The sequence below is a fragment of the Prionailurus bengalensis genome, chromosome E4 (assembly GCF_016509475.1).
Source record: "Prionailurus bengalensis isolate Pbe53 chromosome E4, Fcat_Pben_1.1_paternal_pri, whole genome shotgun sequence".
Lineage (NCBI taxonomy): Eukaryota > Metazoa > Chordata > Mammalia > Carnivora > Felidae > Prionailurus > Prionailurus bengalensis.
In genome coordinates this window covers 18,379,753-18,395,736 of record NC_057360.1, presented here as the reverse complement: position 1 = coordinate 18,395,736, position 15,984 = coordinate 18,379,753, and the positions used below count along the sequence as shown (strand labels likewise).

Sequence of the window (15,984 nt, the reverse complement as noted above, 5' to 3'; positions counted from 1 at the left end):
AATACTCATCTACTCTTTGTTGAATAATAATTACAACCCATTTTCATTGAGCTTTTCCCTTTTAATTTTTGGATTTTAAAATTTCAAAAGAAACATTTCAGGAAAAGAAAAAGTCCCATAGGAGGCTTCAGGGAGAAAAGGAGATTGATTCTCTCTGTAGCCCATCAACCCAAACCATTTGTAGACTTTCATACTCACGTTTTAATTCAGTGTGATAGGAACACAGTGCAATCAGAAGAAAAAGAATACATTGTGAGATATGAGCTTTCCGCAAGATAGCACCTCTAGTAATTAGAAATTATATGTTCTAGAATGTTAAGACTATGTGGTAATCAAATTGGAGACATTTGCATATATTAACATGTAGGTATATGAATATATACCTTGTAGTTACGAGAATAGGGAGCTGCGAGATTTTTCTAGAGTTGTACTAGTATAAACTAAAATTTCTCTTTCACAGCCTCCCTAAAGGGGAGGTTATACCATAAATCCTAACGAATTCTGATATTCTAAATTCTACACTGTAATTATAGAAAGTGGCTTGGTTTAAGTTTTCATTGCACTGGGAAAAAAAGGATTATAGAGGATTATACAAATACATAATGGGGGTCGGCCTACTAAAAAATGATGTATTCTGCACTAACAGCCACTTAAGCAGCATTTGCATATAAACAATGGCTATGCTACCTAGAAAGGATTCTTGTTTATGTTTTAAACCCAGTATCAGGGGAACTCTTTTAGCTAGCAAGGGATTCAATTTCTAGTATTTGAAATATCAGTGTTTTACGCTTCCGTTGTTGTTACCAGATAATGCTAATAGCGTCAAACAGGAAGTTGTACCCTTGAGAGGTCAATACGTATTTTCCTTCTCATAGCACCACATTCCCTAAGGATCCCAATTCCCCATTCTTAACAGTCAGACATTGAAATGTATACATGCTTCACTCACTAGGAACCAGAGTTGGTGCCCTCAAAGAGGTCAAAGTCTGTGGGGAAGGTAGCTGGAAAAATTGTCAGTGCTTCCCCATTAGAGGATACGTAGCCTTGGCAGCCTCACATGATGTCTATGGCCAGAACTCGCCAGGACACCCTGAACTGACTGTGCCAGCTTCTCTTATGCCCACTACACCTTCTACCCCAATCACTTCTTCGATAAATGCAGGAGTTTGGGGGTGCCTGGGGAGTTAAGTGTCCGACTCTTATTTCTACTCAGGTCATGATTTCATGGTTTGTGAGTTCAAGTTCCGCATCAGGCTCTGTGCTGACAGCATGGAGCCTGCTTGGGATTCTCTCTCTCTCTCTCTCTCTCTGCCCACCCCCTGCTCTATCTCTCTCTCTCAAAATAAATAAATAAACTTAAGTTATAAATAAATAGATAAATAAATAAACAAGCAAATAAATAAATGCAGGAGTGTTGGTTTGTTAATAACACTTTAGAAATTCTAAGGATATATTGCAAAGGGACTTAAAAGAAAGGAAAAGAGTCTGTCTTTACTTTTGATGCGTTTTCTTTGATGCTCTTTTGTCCTATTATCTCTGACTGATGTTTTCTATCTTTGTATTCTTATGTAATTTTATTATCGTGTGATATAGATTCACAGAATAAAATATAAAATGTATGAAAGGTGCACAGTCTCCCTCCTATTCCTGATCCCCAATCACCCAAGTTCCTCGGTTTGATTTTCTGTGTTTTGTATCATTACAGAGGCGTTCTACGCATATGCAAACATACATGCATGAAATTATCTCCTCACACAAATTCTAAGATGCTGTCATTTTATTTTGTACTTTGGTCTGTTGTTTGCTTGCTTACCTTTATTCCACTTCACAGTGTTTCTCGGGGTTCTGGAATGTTGCATTCCATTGATTACATAGTATTTCATTGCATGTATAAGATCTCATATACTTAACCAGGCCCATACTGATGGATATTTAGGTGATTTACAGTCTTTTGCTCTAACAAACAATGCTATGTATAAATCATTTCACACACATGCAACTATTATCTGTAGAATAAATACATGTAGTAGAACTGAGAATACCCATCTCAATAATTCTTTAATCTCGCTCTCCCTCTTGCTCTCCCTCTCTCTCTCTCTTGAGATGAATTCAAACTGGCTTCTTCCTTAATCTCCATAAAATTGCAAAAGCTTCTGGTACCTGGGTCTAAGACCATTCTAGATTGCAAAATTCTTGAGAATAGGGACCATCTCCCACTCTTACATCTTACCTCAGTGACTTAGAGATGATGTTTTACAAGCATCTGTCAACCACTAAATAGTTAGAGCTCCAGAATTCTCCTCTATTTTCTGGCCTATGAACGTTGTTCATCCCGTAAGAAAAGATATGCATGTGCCATTAACCGAACTACTACTTATTGATCAAAACGGGAGGAGAATTTCAAATACGCTTCAGGCCTTAAAGTTTATGGGCAAGTTTGTGGTGGTGAGATGTGAGAGAGGAACGAAACAGTAAGAAGATAAGGAGAAGGGCTAACTCCTGGTGGGATGAGTTAACTTAATTCAACAAGGGAGCTTTTAGACTGAAGTGTCTCTGATGCCATGGTGGTCTACGTAAGCGACCCAGGATCTAAGCCTATACATGCTTCAAGATTATGAAACTAAAAACTATGGACAACCAATCACAAAGAGCCAACGAGGCTTTAAGCTACAGCCAATCAATGATTTCCTTACTTTCCTTCCTTTTTTCTCTACCATAGTGTCTCCTGAGCTCCTCTTGGTGAGGCACTCCTAACCATTTATAGTTTCACACTGACTAATTCAAACGGATTTTTGCTCACATAAACTCAAGATTTTTCATATGCCTCAAGTTATCTTTTAACAGCTCCCTCTGATTTTCTTTTTTTCTGGAATATTTTTGACAAATGGTGATAGTATATATTACATTTGAAAAACTATAGAAATTGGGGCCTCTGGGTGGCTCAGTCAGTTGAACGTCTAACTCTTGGTTTCGGCTCAGGTCATGATCACATGGGTTGTGGGATCAAGCCCCATGTCGGGCTCTGTGCTGGCCGTGCAGAGCCTGCTTGGGATTCTCTCTCTCCCTCTCTCTCTGCCTCTCCCCTGGTTGTGCTCTCTCTTTTTCTACATAAATAAATAAATAAACTTAAAAAAAAGAAAAGCTAGGGGCGCCTGGGTGGCTCAGTCGGTTGAGCGTCCAACTTCGGCTCAGGTCATGATCTTGCGGTCCATGAGTTTGAGCCCCGCATCGGGCTCTGTGCTGACTGCTCAGAGCCTGGAGCCTGTTTCAGATTCTGTGTCTCCCTCTCTCTCTGACCCTCCCCCGTTCATGCTCTGTCTCTCTCTGTCTCAAAAATAAATAAACGTTAAAAAAAATTTAAAAAAAGCTATAGAAAGTAATTGAAAGAACATCCTTATATCCTCTGTTCAGCCTTATCAAATCTTAATTTGCTGTACCTGCTTCCAGAACCTAAGTCGCTAGAGATTCAATTAATGTCCTCTACATGTAGCCCTCCAACCTCATTCTCCTTCCTTCCTCCTTATTGGTAACAACTATTCTGAATTTTTTTCAGTTATTTATCTATTTTGAGAGAGACAGAGAGCGAGCAGGGGAGAGACAGAGAGAGAAATAAAGAGAGAGAGAGAGAGAGAGAGAGAGAGAGAGGGAGAGAAAGAGAATCCCAAGCAGGGTCTGTACTATCAGCGGGGAACCCGAGGCGGGGCTGAAACTCACAAACCGTGAGATCATGACCTGAGCCTAAACTAAGTCAGATGCTTACCCGACTGAGCCACCCAGGTGCTTCATAACTATTCTGAACTTTTAAGTTATTATTTCTTTACAATTTTATATGATTATTATTGCTATTACACTATTAGCAAGCCACTTTTCAGGTGAATTGATTGTGAACAAAGATTTGTTTTGAACTTTCCAAAAGGAAAGCAGTCACGAGGAAAACCAGTGTAAAGATTTTCTCTCAGGCCATTTCAAAAATTTTTTAAAGTAAAAAGGAAAATGGGAAGAACAAAGGGAAAGTAGAAGGGGGGAGACACAGAGAGAGAGGGACAGAGGAGAGAGAGAGAGAGAGAGAGAGAGAGAGAGAGAGAGAGAGAGAAGGGAGGAAGGAAAGGAAGACCAGTTAAGGGTTATTAGGATGGTCATAAGGCAATTGAAGGCTATTGCCTGGTTAAACATCTCACTAAAGGTCACAAGACTGATAGTTAGCCAACATTAAGGTCTAACACAGAATTGCTCAATTGTTTTTTTTTTTTTTTTATCAGGAATAGTTACTTGACAGAATGGGCTAATCGCACCGCCCCAACAAAGTTCTGCGGCTGCCCAGGTCTGTGACCATTTCCTTATGACTACAAATGTATGCAACCCTAAGCGAAGCACAGCACTGTTTTTGCCTTGTTTATCTGGACAGTAGCACGTTACCCTGCAGTTTGCTTTTCAACTTCTTCCGCACCACCCCCTCCCAAGACTGTCTTGGACTCGAGGCCTCGAGACGCACTCAAACAGAAAGCAGATACTTCCATACTTGAAACTGATGAAAAAGAAGGCTTTTTCATGACTCATATCTGAGGGATTTGCTCTCCCGCTAATGTGTGTATGGCAAGGGTCACTGGAGCTCTTACACAATTGTGCCCATCGAGAGGACACTGTGGGGGATGACAGCAAGGATCGGGACATGAGACACACAGGAGGGTGAGACGAGCTAGTCGGACACGATGGCTCCTGGAGGGCACCGTCTTCTTTCTCTCTTCCTGCTTCTCTCTCCCTCTTAAAATGTTTTGTTTTTGTTTAAGGAATTATTAATCCTTTGGGGGCCAATTTGGGAAAACAAAGTCAGAAATTACAAGATTTGTTTTGACTCGAGCAACTCTAGTGAAGAGTTGGGGAGCTGAGGGAGGGATTCCCTGCAGTGTTGACAACCTTTGCAAACCTCACATGTGTAGCCACAGGAAAATCTCATTAGTTTGGACCTCACTAATTCCTAATTGTGATATACTAAAGAAAGAAAAGCATTGTTTGGTCTGTGACAAAATGAATTTATGAAGCAAACCAACAGAGGAAATGAGATGTTATGATGGATGCTTTTGTACTTCAGAACGGAACACTTTCAAGTATAATTTAGAAACGCTCATTTACATGCAAACAATTGCCACATTATGTATAAAAAAATCACCTCCCCATGAAATCGGATTCTTGAAGGACCAATGCTTTACAGCGTAAGTCAAAATGTTAATTTTCCTACTTTAAATGGTAAGTCTCAAGATAGAATAAAACACCCTCTCAACATAGCGGTTAAAGACAGTCATAAAAATTCAACATTACAGAGGCCTCTGGAAAAATCAAAAGGTTTGCCCTGAGAAAGAGCTCTGTGGAGCCAGGAGCCACTCTCTTCATCCAGCAATGGATGAAAAGAGCAATGTGCCGAGCAGATCATTCCTACCCTCGAGAATCTTACCGTTTAGGGGTAGAATGACAGAAAAAAAAAAAAAAAAGAAAAAGGAAAAAATGAAGATGAGGAAGAACAGGGATGTGCTCCCAGCAAAAGTCTGAGGGGAGCTCCTCCCACACGCTCAGCTCAGGCTCCCCAGACAGTCGGGTGTCCACACAGTGCCTGAGACATGCGGGAGGCAGTGGGGCAAAAGCTCTGGTTCCTGGATGCGAGCAGTGGTACCGATTGGGCATGTGGCTGTGCCCTGCATCCCAACTGCCAGATTCCACTGCTCGGTCACCTTGACTGGCAGGCCTTTGTTTGACTGCCAAGAAGCCCTTTTGTTGGTGTCCTCTCTTTCTGCCAGGATATTTCTCTGCTGATGTCGCCACCATGGAAAGGTCTAGGTCTCTGTGTGTAGTAAGTGAAGGAGGAAGATACCTTTACAAAAACAAAAGACCCAGAAAGTCCATCTGAGCCTTTCACATCCCTACCTCTTGTTCCCCACATTCAGCATGCCCATGAAACATTTAGAAGTCACAGTAATTTTCATCCTTACTTTCAGTCTCCCAACGAAAGCTGTTAGAAGTTGCTTCTTTAGTCAATGTTCAAATAGGAAACAATAAATGGCCATTAGTTCTCTTCCCAGCCCCATTTGTAAAAGGGACAGGAAAAAGACAGACAAGGGGCACCTGGGTGGCTTAGTTGGTTAAGCATCCTACTTGGGCCCAGGTCATGATCTCACGGTTCGTGGGTTCGAGCCCTGCATGGGGCTCTGTGCTGACAGCTCAGAGCCTGGAGCCTGCTTCGGCTTCTGTGTCTCCCTCTCTCTCTGCCCCTCCCTTGCTCTCCCTCTCTCTCTCTCTCTCTCTCTTTCTCTCTCTCTCTCAAAAATAAATAAACATTAAAAAAAAACTGTTTTAAAGACAAATGATCTATACATTTCTGTCTACACCCACACATGTACACACACAAATAAGCAAAGTACAGAACTCATAGAATGATACGTTTCTTTTTCATAGAGATAGCTGGTAATATCTGTTCAGAGATGAAGGAAATTTCCAAAGGTAAGATTTGTACTAAATGAAGTGAAATTTCATTTTTACTGAATTCAGAACTATATGCTAAAATCCATGCAAGACATTTCAAAAGTGTTATAATTGACTCTTATAACAGCTCTGCAAGACAGATAATATTATCGTCACCCTCGCCGATGCACAGACAGAAGCGACCGAGGGGTAAGCACCTGAACCCAGAAGGATCTCACTCTTCTATATGCCAGTTGCTACGTAGAGTTGTTTTTCATCAAAACCCCAGGATACCTAAGTCCTCAGAAATTCTTCCTTTACCAAAAAGTATATGATTCTAGGAGTCAGGTATCATTTGCAGGAATAAAGACCAGCAGAACTTCCCAGAGGAAGGCAAATAAACCTTGTGGGTATCTAGAAAGTATACTTGATTGCTCTTTAAAAACAATCTCTTTCCCAACAAGGAATAATAGTGTTACAGGGAACTGTCTCTCTGAATGATTTTTGTTAGACTTTATGGAGAAGGAAGAGAAGTGCGGGGGTTCTCATAGTTGAGAGGACTGACTTCTTTTCTACTTGCTGATCCAAACACACACTAGGCGGGGAAGAAGCGACTACGGCAAACAGGGTGATTCGGGGGAAAATCACATTGGATTTGGAATCAGACAAGTCGCTTGTGCTTCTTTCTCCGTCGCTTGTTAGCTGTGCAAGCTTGGACGGATCATCCAACATCAAGTTTATCGGTAAAACAAGGATAATCAAATCCTGCTTTCCTAGTTTATTAGTTTGTGAGAAGACTAAAATGGAATTCTAAATATATGAAAACATATATTTTATATATCCACACAACGTTGAAAACAATAAAGTGTTATCCAAACGTAAGATATCATTTTTATTACAAAGGATGAAGTCATTGGAAGCAGACTAGAGAAAATGACACAACTCAATTCATCTGCTCTGTAGTCCTGCCAGATAAAAAGGTATTTGAAGAATGGGAGATAGGGATTCGCACGAAATAAGGAGATCACCACTTACTAAACAAATGAGCCAGGCTCCAGACAGGCGTGCTTGTACTTAAAATATTTATGTTGTCAGTACTTTATTCTGTAACAGCAGTGTCTCTCGAAGCACTCCGGCGGAATTACCTGGCGTGCCCCACGGCGTCACCAGCCTTTCTGAAGGGGGAGCCCAGCTCTGTTCCTCTTACAAACTGCCCACGTGAATTCTTAAGGACACCAACACTCTACATTGAGTACGATATGGACCCTCCCCCAAGATGATTCGGTGTAAGTTACAGGGATTTTACTTGATGAAGAGTTTCATTAAATACAACTGCTTTGCTTCTTATTTATGAGGACAAAGTTAGCTTTCCCACCCCTCACGAGCTGCTGGGTGCCACAAAATAGCAGACATCATGAAATCATCTGTGGCTGGTGTATAACCTTCTGAGGACCTGGGAACATAAGAACAATAACTTCGTCCCCATTCCCAGGGCTTCCATGGACCCCTTTCTCTTGTTTTCTGTTACGGTAAAGTTTTGATATCCTGAGGGGCGCCGGGGTGGCTCAGTCGGTTGAATGTCCGACTTCTGCTCAGGTCATGATCTCACGGTTTGTGGTTCGAGCCCCGAGTAGGGCTCTGTGCTGACAGCTCAGAGCCTGGAGCCTGCTTCGGAATCTGTGTCTCCCTCTCTCACTCTGCCTCTCCCCCACTCATGCTCTGTCTCTCTGTCTCAAGAATGAATAAACGTTCAAAAAAAAATTTTTTTTAAAGGAAGAAAAACAGCATCCCATGTAAGCTTTTTTTTTTGTAAGCAATACTCCTTTATTCCATTATATCCATGAAATTGTTGAGAGATGCCCAAAGGACAGCTTGTTTAGCCATTCTATGATAATTCATGTGAACTACTGGATTAACTCTGGGTTTTCTTTTGGCACAAAGAATATTGATTTGGGGATTCAGGAGAAAATGTTATCAATTATATGTTCCATTTTTTTACTAAATTTTTTGAGAGAAAAAAATGTTTTTTAGTTTTTTTCTTTTTGTGCACGTGCACATAAGCAGGGGAGAAGCAGAGGAGAGAGAATGAGAGAGAGAGAGAGAGAGAGAGAGAGAGAGAGAGAGAGAGAGAGAATCTTAAGCAGGCTCCACACATGAGATCAGCCAATCTCATGACTGTGAGATCCTGACCTGAGCCTAAATCAGGAGTCGGACACTTAACCAACTGAGCCACCCAGGCACCCCATTTGTGTCCAGCTTTTGAAATTCTGACCTTCAGATGTTTTTTTAAGGGACGAATTAGTCTTACAAGGTAAGGATGAAGCTCATTTTGTGAGTTACCTCAATTTTTCCTCCTCATTATTAGAAGAAGCTAATTCACTTTGTTTTCACGCAGAAATAGGACACAAGTCTCAAAATCACCACTAAAATAATAGTGTCTCTAACAGTATGAAAATTTTGATTGGTATAGTTGTACCCACAAATCATAAAGAACAGGGCAGTATCATTACAGATGGGAAGAGCAGACAGTGGTGAGGAAAAGCAATCTGTCTCCAGTAAGAATGGAAACTGATCAAGAAAGATTGTTCTTCATCAAGCACAAAGCTAAGTTCTACCTGCGTTTCTCATCTGATACTCACATTCACCTTTTGAAATAGGTATTATGTCCATTTTACACACAAGACACAGAGGCGCAGAAGAGTAAAATTGCCTAAAATTATGCAGCTGAGGAAGAACAGAGATCATGAGTAAAAACTCGGCTTTTTTTTTAATGTTCATTCCTTTTTGAGAGAGAGAGAGACAGAGTGAGCGGAGGAGGGGCAAAGGGAGAGGGAGACACAGAATCCGAAGCAGGCTCCAGGCTCCGAGCTGTCAGCACAGAGCCCGACGCGGGGCTCGAACCCACAAACTGTGAAATCATGACCTGAGCTGAAAGTGGACACTTAACTGACTGAGCCACCCAGGTGCCCCGTTTTTTAACACATTTGGATTCTAAGGTCTACAACATTTCTGTGATGCTATCATCCTTAAACCATACCTGGATAACCTGTTTCAAAATCTGGATTTACTGACTAGACCATACTCGAGACATATGCAGTGATTTTGATGTTTGGCTTAAGGAGAAAAAAAAAAATAGTCTGCATTTCCTCTCTGGGGTGGACAACTTGAAAATGACAAGGGTGTGATGACATATAGTCACGTAGTCACAGAGAACTGCTCAAATCTGATGAAATTTGAAGTTTGATGAGGAAACAGACACTTACTTCCAAAGTAGAAAATGGCGCTACAAGAATTTCTTTGCTCGTTCCACCAATGTTTATAAGACACCTACGAGGTTCCCAGCACTGGAAAAGCTGCCAGGAATATAAGGTAAACAAAAAGCTACAGAAAAAGGGAAAATAACTAATAACGACTCTTGTGAAGGACATCTAAGAAAAAGGAGGCTTTCAGAAAACAGAGAATATTATTTTCTAGTTTGGAAACAGGAAAGTCGCTGTATTTGGCGCCCCTGCTGTCTTCATGAAGACAACTGAACTGCTCTTCTTTGAATGTCCCACGTGGAAAGCGGAAGCAGGAGACCCCCACTCACTGGAAGGCCTGCACTCTGGCCTTCCAAGTTCCCACTGGATGCCTTCATGGTGAAGAGGGTGGAGAAGAGTTCCTCAAGCAGGTGATTTCTCAAGAGGAAGAGAAGGGTCTGAAATGTCCTAAGCCTTTCCCCCTTTAGAGCTACTAATGAAGAAAGAGAAGGCTTTCCTCACAGGAAGTTGAGTTTAAGGGACTGAAGGAAAAGGTCTAGACCCTCTGGAGCTCCATGAAACATGTGGCCAGAGTTCTTCCTCCAGGCACTGCAATTCTAGCTAGGCCTTCACAACAGACTGTGGGGAGTGGCACAGAAAGTTTAGGAAGGCCAGGGATGGGAGAACCAGGCAAGGTGTTTTCTGGCTTTCTCCTTCCCACCCCAGTCCAGTCTTCAAGCTGCCCTCAGGCTCCTGGTGAGCTCCACCCTGCTCAGTGGCCTGCCCTGCAGGATCGTGCCCGGCCGTCTCTCCCCTATCTCAGCGTTCTAGGATCCATCTTCCCTCTCCCTCACTCCCGCACATACCCCGGTTTCAGCCACAGAGAACTTCTTACATTCCCAAGCCTCTAGAACATTCCTCTCTTGATCATACTTTATGACCCAGAGGAAAAGCCTCCTCATCCTTTGATCCTTCCTGAAGCTCCTAAACAGAAGAATTAGTTGCTTCCTCCAGGGTGTTCCCACAGTACCTTCTACCACAAACAAACCACCTCCCGTGTTGCATTATTATAAATGTCTGTTTTCATGGCCAGATTTTAAGTCTTGTAAATAGAAGAACTATCATTTTTTCATCTCCATATTCCCTGCACTCAGCCCCATTCCAGGGTCCACAGTAAGTTCCGATCAAGGATTGTCCAATGAATAACTGATTGAATTCGTAGGGGCACGCCATTCCCGTCCCCCTCTCCTGAGTCACACATAAGAGTAATTTTTCCTGATCCTCTTGCTTTGACACAAATCCCTGCTGATAAGATAGCACCACTAGCTGGTGAGGAAAAAAGAAGCAATCTGAGGACGGTTTCCAGATGAAATGCAGTACATCTCTAGAACCCATCTCTTGGTCACTCTAGGAGAGCAGCCTTCCAAGGATTTCATTTGTTAGTCTAATAAGGCAACCAAGCTCCCAGACTCCCTGTCATCCCCACCCTTCCCATTCTAAGGAGAGATACCTAACGTAAGTTAGGCAATACGAAATCAGGATGGAGAAGATCCTGTGTTACCACAGGATCTTCTCCATCCTGATTTCGTATTGCCTATTCTTCCTCTTTTTCATTTATTCGCCTCTCAGATATTTACTGAGCACTTACTACATATTAGACACTGTTCTAGGATATGGGAATATAGTAGTGAATGGAACAGACAATAATCCCTCCTTGGGCTTTTTATTATAGCAACAGAAAGGGATAGTAAATAAGATACATAAGTAAAATATATAATATGCCTGGTAATGGTAAGTCCTAAGGAGAAAAAATAAAAAAGGGAAAGGGGGACAGAAAGTGTTAGGTGAGTTAAAATTTTAGCTAGAACAGTCAAAGAGGGCCTGGAATTTGAGTAAAATTCTAAAGAAAGCCAAGGAGCAAGACGTGAAGATACCTGGGAGAAGAACAGTCTAGGCAGAGGGAACTGCAGAGCAAAGGTCCTGAGGTGGGAGTGTACCTGGCATGTTTAAGAATCAGCGAGGAAGCCACTGTGGCAAGATCAGAGTGAGCCAAGGGAAGCGTGTAGGGGAGAAAGTCAGAAAGGTACAGGTGATCACTGGAGGAGAGGAGGCCATGGAACCGAGAACCCAGGTTCTGGGAGGATCAAGTGTGTGGATACTGAAACCAATGAGTTATGCAGGAATATCAGCTCACATGACTATGACCTAGGAGCTAAAATGTTTAAGAAATGAGAAGAGGAGGTGACTGGAGGGTCAGAGGATGACAGAAGATGAGGGTGGTGAGTGATTTGCTCCTTTGGCATTAGATTCAAATGTGGGTGACTCCAGGGAGGAGGCAGGGTAATGGCTTGGAAATGGCACTGAGGAGATGGGCGGGGGTGGGGGGGGGGGCGGGCGGACAGCGGCCCTTCTTCTAGGCCCAGAGGAGAGAAAAGGCAGGGATGGGCATTCTTGGGGTTTCAACTGAGAATACAAACAAACGGAGAGCCCAGAGAAGAGGCCGCCGATGTACTGGGTCCTACCCACGACTGACTGGACTCCAGATGGCCCTGGGAGAGGATCTCAGGGTTCAGAAAGGGTGGGGACAGAGACAGGGAAGGCAGCTCTCTCGGACTCCCTGTGGTCATTCTTTCCCCGTTTCCAGTTTCATCACCATCTCTTCCAAGCCATCCTTCCCTCTCCACCCTTCTTTCATCTTTATTCATTTCTTTGGCTTCCTCAAAGTCTTCCTGTCCTACTTTTCATTAGCAGTAATTTTCTCTTTCAATTTCCCTTCCTGAATTACCATTCTCTTATGTCTCCAAGTCCTCCTTCTAGATTATCTTTTAAACTGTCCTTTGGATAGGGGCCATCTTTTTTCCCCAAGTGTCCTCTTTTCTCCTCCTGAGTTTTAATTTTTCTCTCTAGGAATGAGCCGTGTGGTTGTTTGCTTTAAAGATACTTTGAAAGCCTCGGAAATTACTCCAGGGAATATGCTGTCAGTTGTGGATTTCTCAGCCCTCTTACGTCCTTGGCACATAAAAATGTCCCTTTCCTCACCTGGACTTTGACAGGTTCCATCCAGTGCTCCAGCGTGTCAGCAGTGACGTTCTCAGGCAGAACTACGGGGTCACTAGGGGGAATCACACATGATGGGGAACACACAGCACCTGAAGGAACAGAAATTTACAGCAGAGACTTGAACTTCCTAGATCGCAGTCTTTTTCATCCTGGAATTGACAGCTTTGATTTTTTAAGGGCAATTAATTTCTATGTTATGAGTCACCACATAATCACGGTTATAGGCAGGGCTGACATTCATCTACCATGTACCTGTAGAGACCCTTCTACACTAATTGCGACAGAGGTCACTGCTCCACGTTAACTCCCCTTGACCTGATGTCCACTCCTCTTTCTGGTCCAGAACAGCCCCTCCTCTGCAATCTCTGAACCCCTGCATGATCCAGCAATTAAAAGTTTGACTCTTGGTCCTGAAGACTCCCAAGACCCCACTCTAGGACTCTGGCCAGCCGAAGACTATCCTGATTGGCCGATGCCTTTTAGCACATTTAATATCATTCCTGCTTATAGGATCCCTGGAAGGCTGATAATTACAGCAACCATCACCTAAGAAGTGTACTAGCTGGGGGGAAAATGGCCCAGAAATGATGAAGGCAGATTTATGTCTGTTGCCCCACTGAACATTATGCTGGCAGCCAAGAAACCTATGTGTTTAAAAGAGAAAGCAACAGGAAATTAGAAGCAGAGAGTTTGGTCATGTGTTAGCCTTCTGAAGGAAAATCTTGCTCTACTCCCTTGTATGTGGGTCCAAGTGTCTTAGAAAATTCTATTCAAAGACGGCTTGCTCCCAGGGTTCCGTTTCCTCATCTATAGATATGCTCATCTCCAAGTTTCTTTGCAGCTCTTGCTATCTCTATTTCTATGTTTTTTACAAACCTATGAAATAACTCAAAATGCTACATGACTCTTAAGAGCTCTATATATGTGAGCACCTGACATTTTAATGCAGAAAGTAGACAGTGGGGAGATGAGAATTTGCTCACGAAATACCATTCAAGAGGCCCAGTCTGAGCACCCTGCTACTCTGTGCCTGGCCATGAGATATCTTGGTGCAAAGAGCAGCTTGAAGATGATAAAGAACCGTCTCAGAAACTAATGAGCTTTCTCATTCACTCAAATTATACCCATTGGCGTGACACAGAATGACATGAAATTACTCCTTACTTGTGCAGTTCAGAACTCAGGGTTAACCTTACAAGGTTTGCCACAAACAGCATCTCTTTTCTATGATGCTTATGGCCAGCCAGGGCAAAGTTGAATCAACTTCTCTACAGATCAGCTCCGACCACAGAGTTGCAATTACTTGATTCAGAAGTTGCCCAGAGGCTCCGGAGCCTGGTCCCCTGTAGAGAAAGAATGGCCGAAGGGCAATGCAAGCCTGCAATCTCCAAGCGGCCTTTTCAGGAGGGAACGCCCCGCTCCAGATTCAAGGGCAGAAATGACAGAGAAGGGACTCAGGACATGTGTGGTATGTGGCTACACATTCTCGCCTGTCCTCTTGGACTACAACTCAACTCCTGCCACAAATCAATCCACTCTCCGCCTGCAGCTAAGTGGGTGACATGACCAGACACTCTGCAAACGGCTCAGCAGCAGCACCAATACCAACGGCACACACATGTGCAAGAGTAAAACGGATGCGTTTGCCATAAATTTCATTTTTACTGAAGCACCGAAGAGTCAACTTGCACCTCCAGCCACTCCTCAGGGAGGACAGTGGATCTGACTCCAAATCCAGCGAGGCCTCATAAAAGGATGCCTTGGGAGCAGAACTCAGCATCTTGTCCCAAACTTACCAATCCCGTATCCCTGTTCACACTTGTACTCCACAAAATTCAGCTCCGACGGGGGTGGTGGGCACTCCCCTTGTAGGTTCTCACACAACTTGAACTCCTCAGTCCACAGTCCCTCCTTAGTGCAGAGGATAGGAACCTAGAATATCAGAAGTAAACATTTCCATTCTTATTTTGTTAACTTCATTTAGAACAAAGGGGAAAAAGAGGTCTGATTAAATGGTAGTGTTCCCCAATTTTTAGGACCTGGACTAAAAGACACGATTGACATAATAAACCATATTGTTACTGACCACAAAATAAAAATAAAAAATGAGAAAAGTTAAGACAATTTTTTTTTGGCGTGTTGACGTGAAGAAATCATGAACAATCTTGTCATTAATGAAATTTATTAACAATGTGTTTTCCTTCGGATAGAAGGATTCAGACAGTTGTCAACTGTAGCCCACATATTCGTAGCTATTTTTGGACTTTTTTCCACAGATGGCGTTGTTTTGCATCGATTCATCCATACTATCACACCAATGCTGCTTGTAGCAAATGTCAGATTTTTTTCAAGAGGAGTGTGATCCAGTGAAGCCAATTCATAATCTTTATGAAGGTGTTTTTGCCTTTCTGCTTGAATGGGCACATCACGGTTGCTTTTGATCTCACCAAAGTTTTATTCCCTCTCTCCATAGGTGTGCTGGTTTGTGTAACTCTTGGCTCTACAGCCCCAATGATCACAAAGCATACTATATGCAGATCACAGAGAAAATAGCAGCAAATCGCAAAACCCAAGGAAGCAAGGTTTTAGAATTGTAGATAACTCTCCCTTCATCCAGGGCCAACTCCTTGAGGCCTTAAACAATCCGTGCAAACGGATGTGTTTGATTTCTCTGGGGTCTCATTTCATGGCATATTCTTTCCACATCTGTCCAGCAGTGCTTACCTTGGAGTGCTGGACACTGAGATAGACATGGGCCAGGAGAGCAGTCAAGGTCATTGATCTCTGCCTAGGAAGTCTGCCTAACTTCCTGCCTCATGTATGTGTGTGGTACTTGAAAAGATTCAAACCTGACATTGATTTTAATCATGTAACCACGATAAGACTGTGGTTTTCATTTGAGACCTCTTGCGCCAAAATCCTAGGGAGAATGGTAGTCAAACGGTGCTTTTTGCCTCGCCTTTGCCGAGGAATTTGTGTTTCTGTTCAGGACTCCGTTCTGTTGAAAAACATGATACCAGCTTTCATAGCCAGGTTAGGTCAGTGGCCATACATGGGAGGAAATCACACTGACTGCCAAATCAAAATCCCAGCATTTCTGGAATTTACCCAGGGACCCAACCCATCCGGTTTTTCCTTTTATCGAAGAGGAAGTTCTAAACTCAGGAGAAACTATTCCAAAAACATGGTCTCTTCTGAATTCTCCATCAAATAATAGCAACACCACTGGGTAGAA

At 42.8% G+C, this 15,984-nt stretch overlaps 1 protein-coding gene across 3 annotated transcripts in view; it reads right to left on the bottom strand.

Annotated features, from left to right (window-relative positions):
- The window catches only part of PAPPA2 (pappalysin 2), a 273,265-nt gene that overhangs the window by 39,993 nt on the left and 217,288 nt on the right, over positions 1 to 15,984 (bottom strand). For all 3 annotated transcript variants that reach the window (XM_043569391.1, XM_043569393.1, XM_043569392.1), the window contains 2 exons: positions 14,546 to 14,681; positions 12,729 to 12,838 (listed from right to left, as the gene is read on the bottom strand). In XM_043569391.1, the coding sequence (XP_043425326.1) occupies positions 12,729 to 12,838; positions 14,546 to 14,681 (246 nt within the window). The remainder of the gene's footprint in view (positions 1 to 12,728; positions 12,839 to 14,545; positions 14,682 to 15,984) is intronic.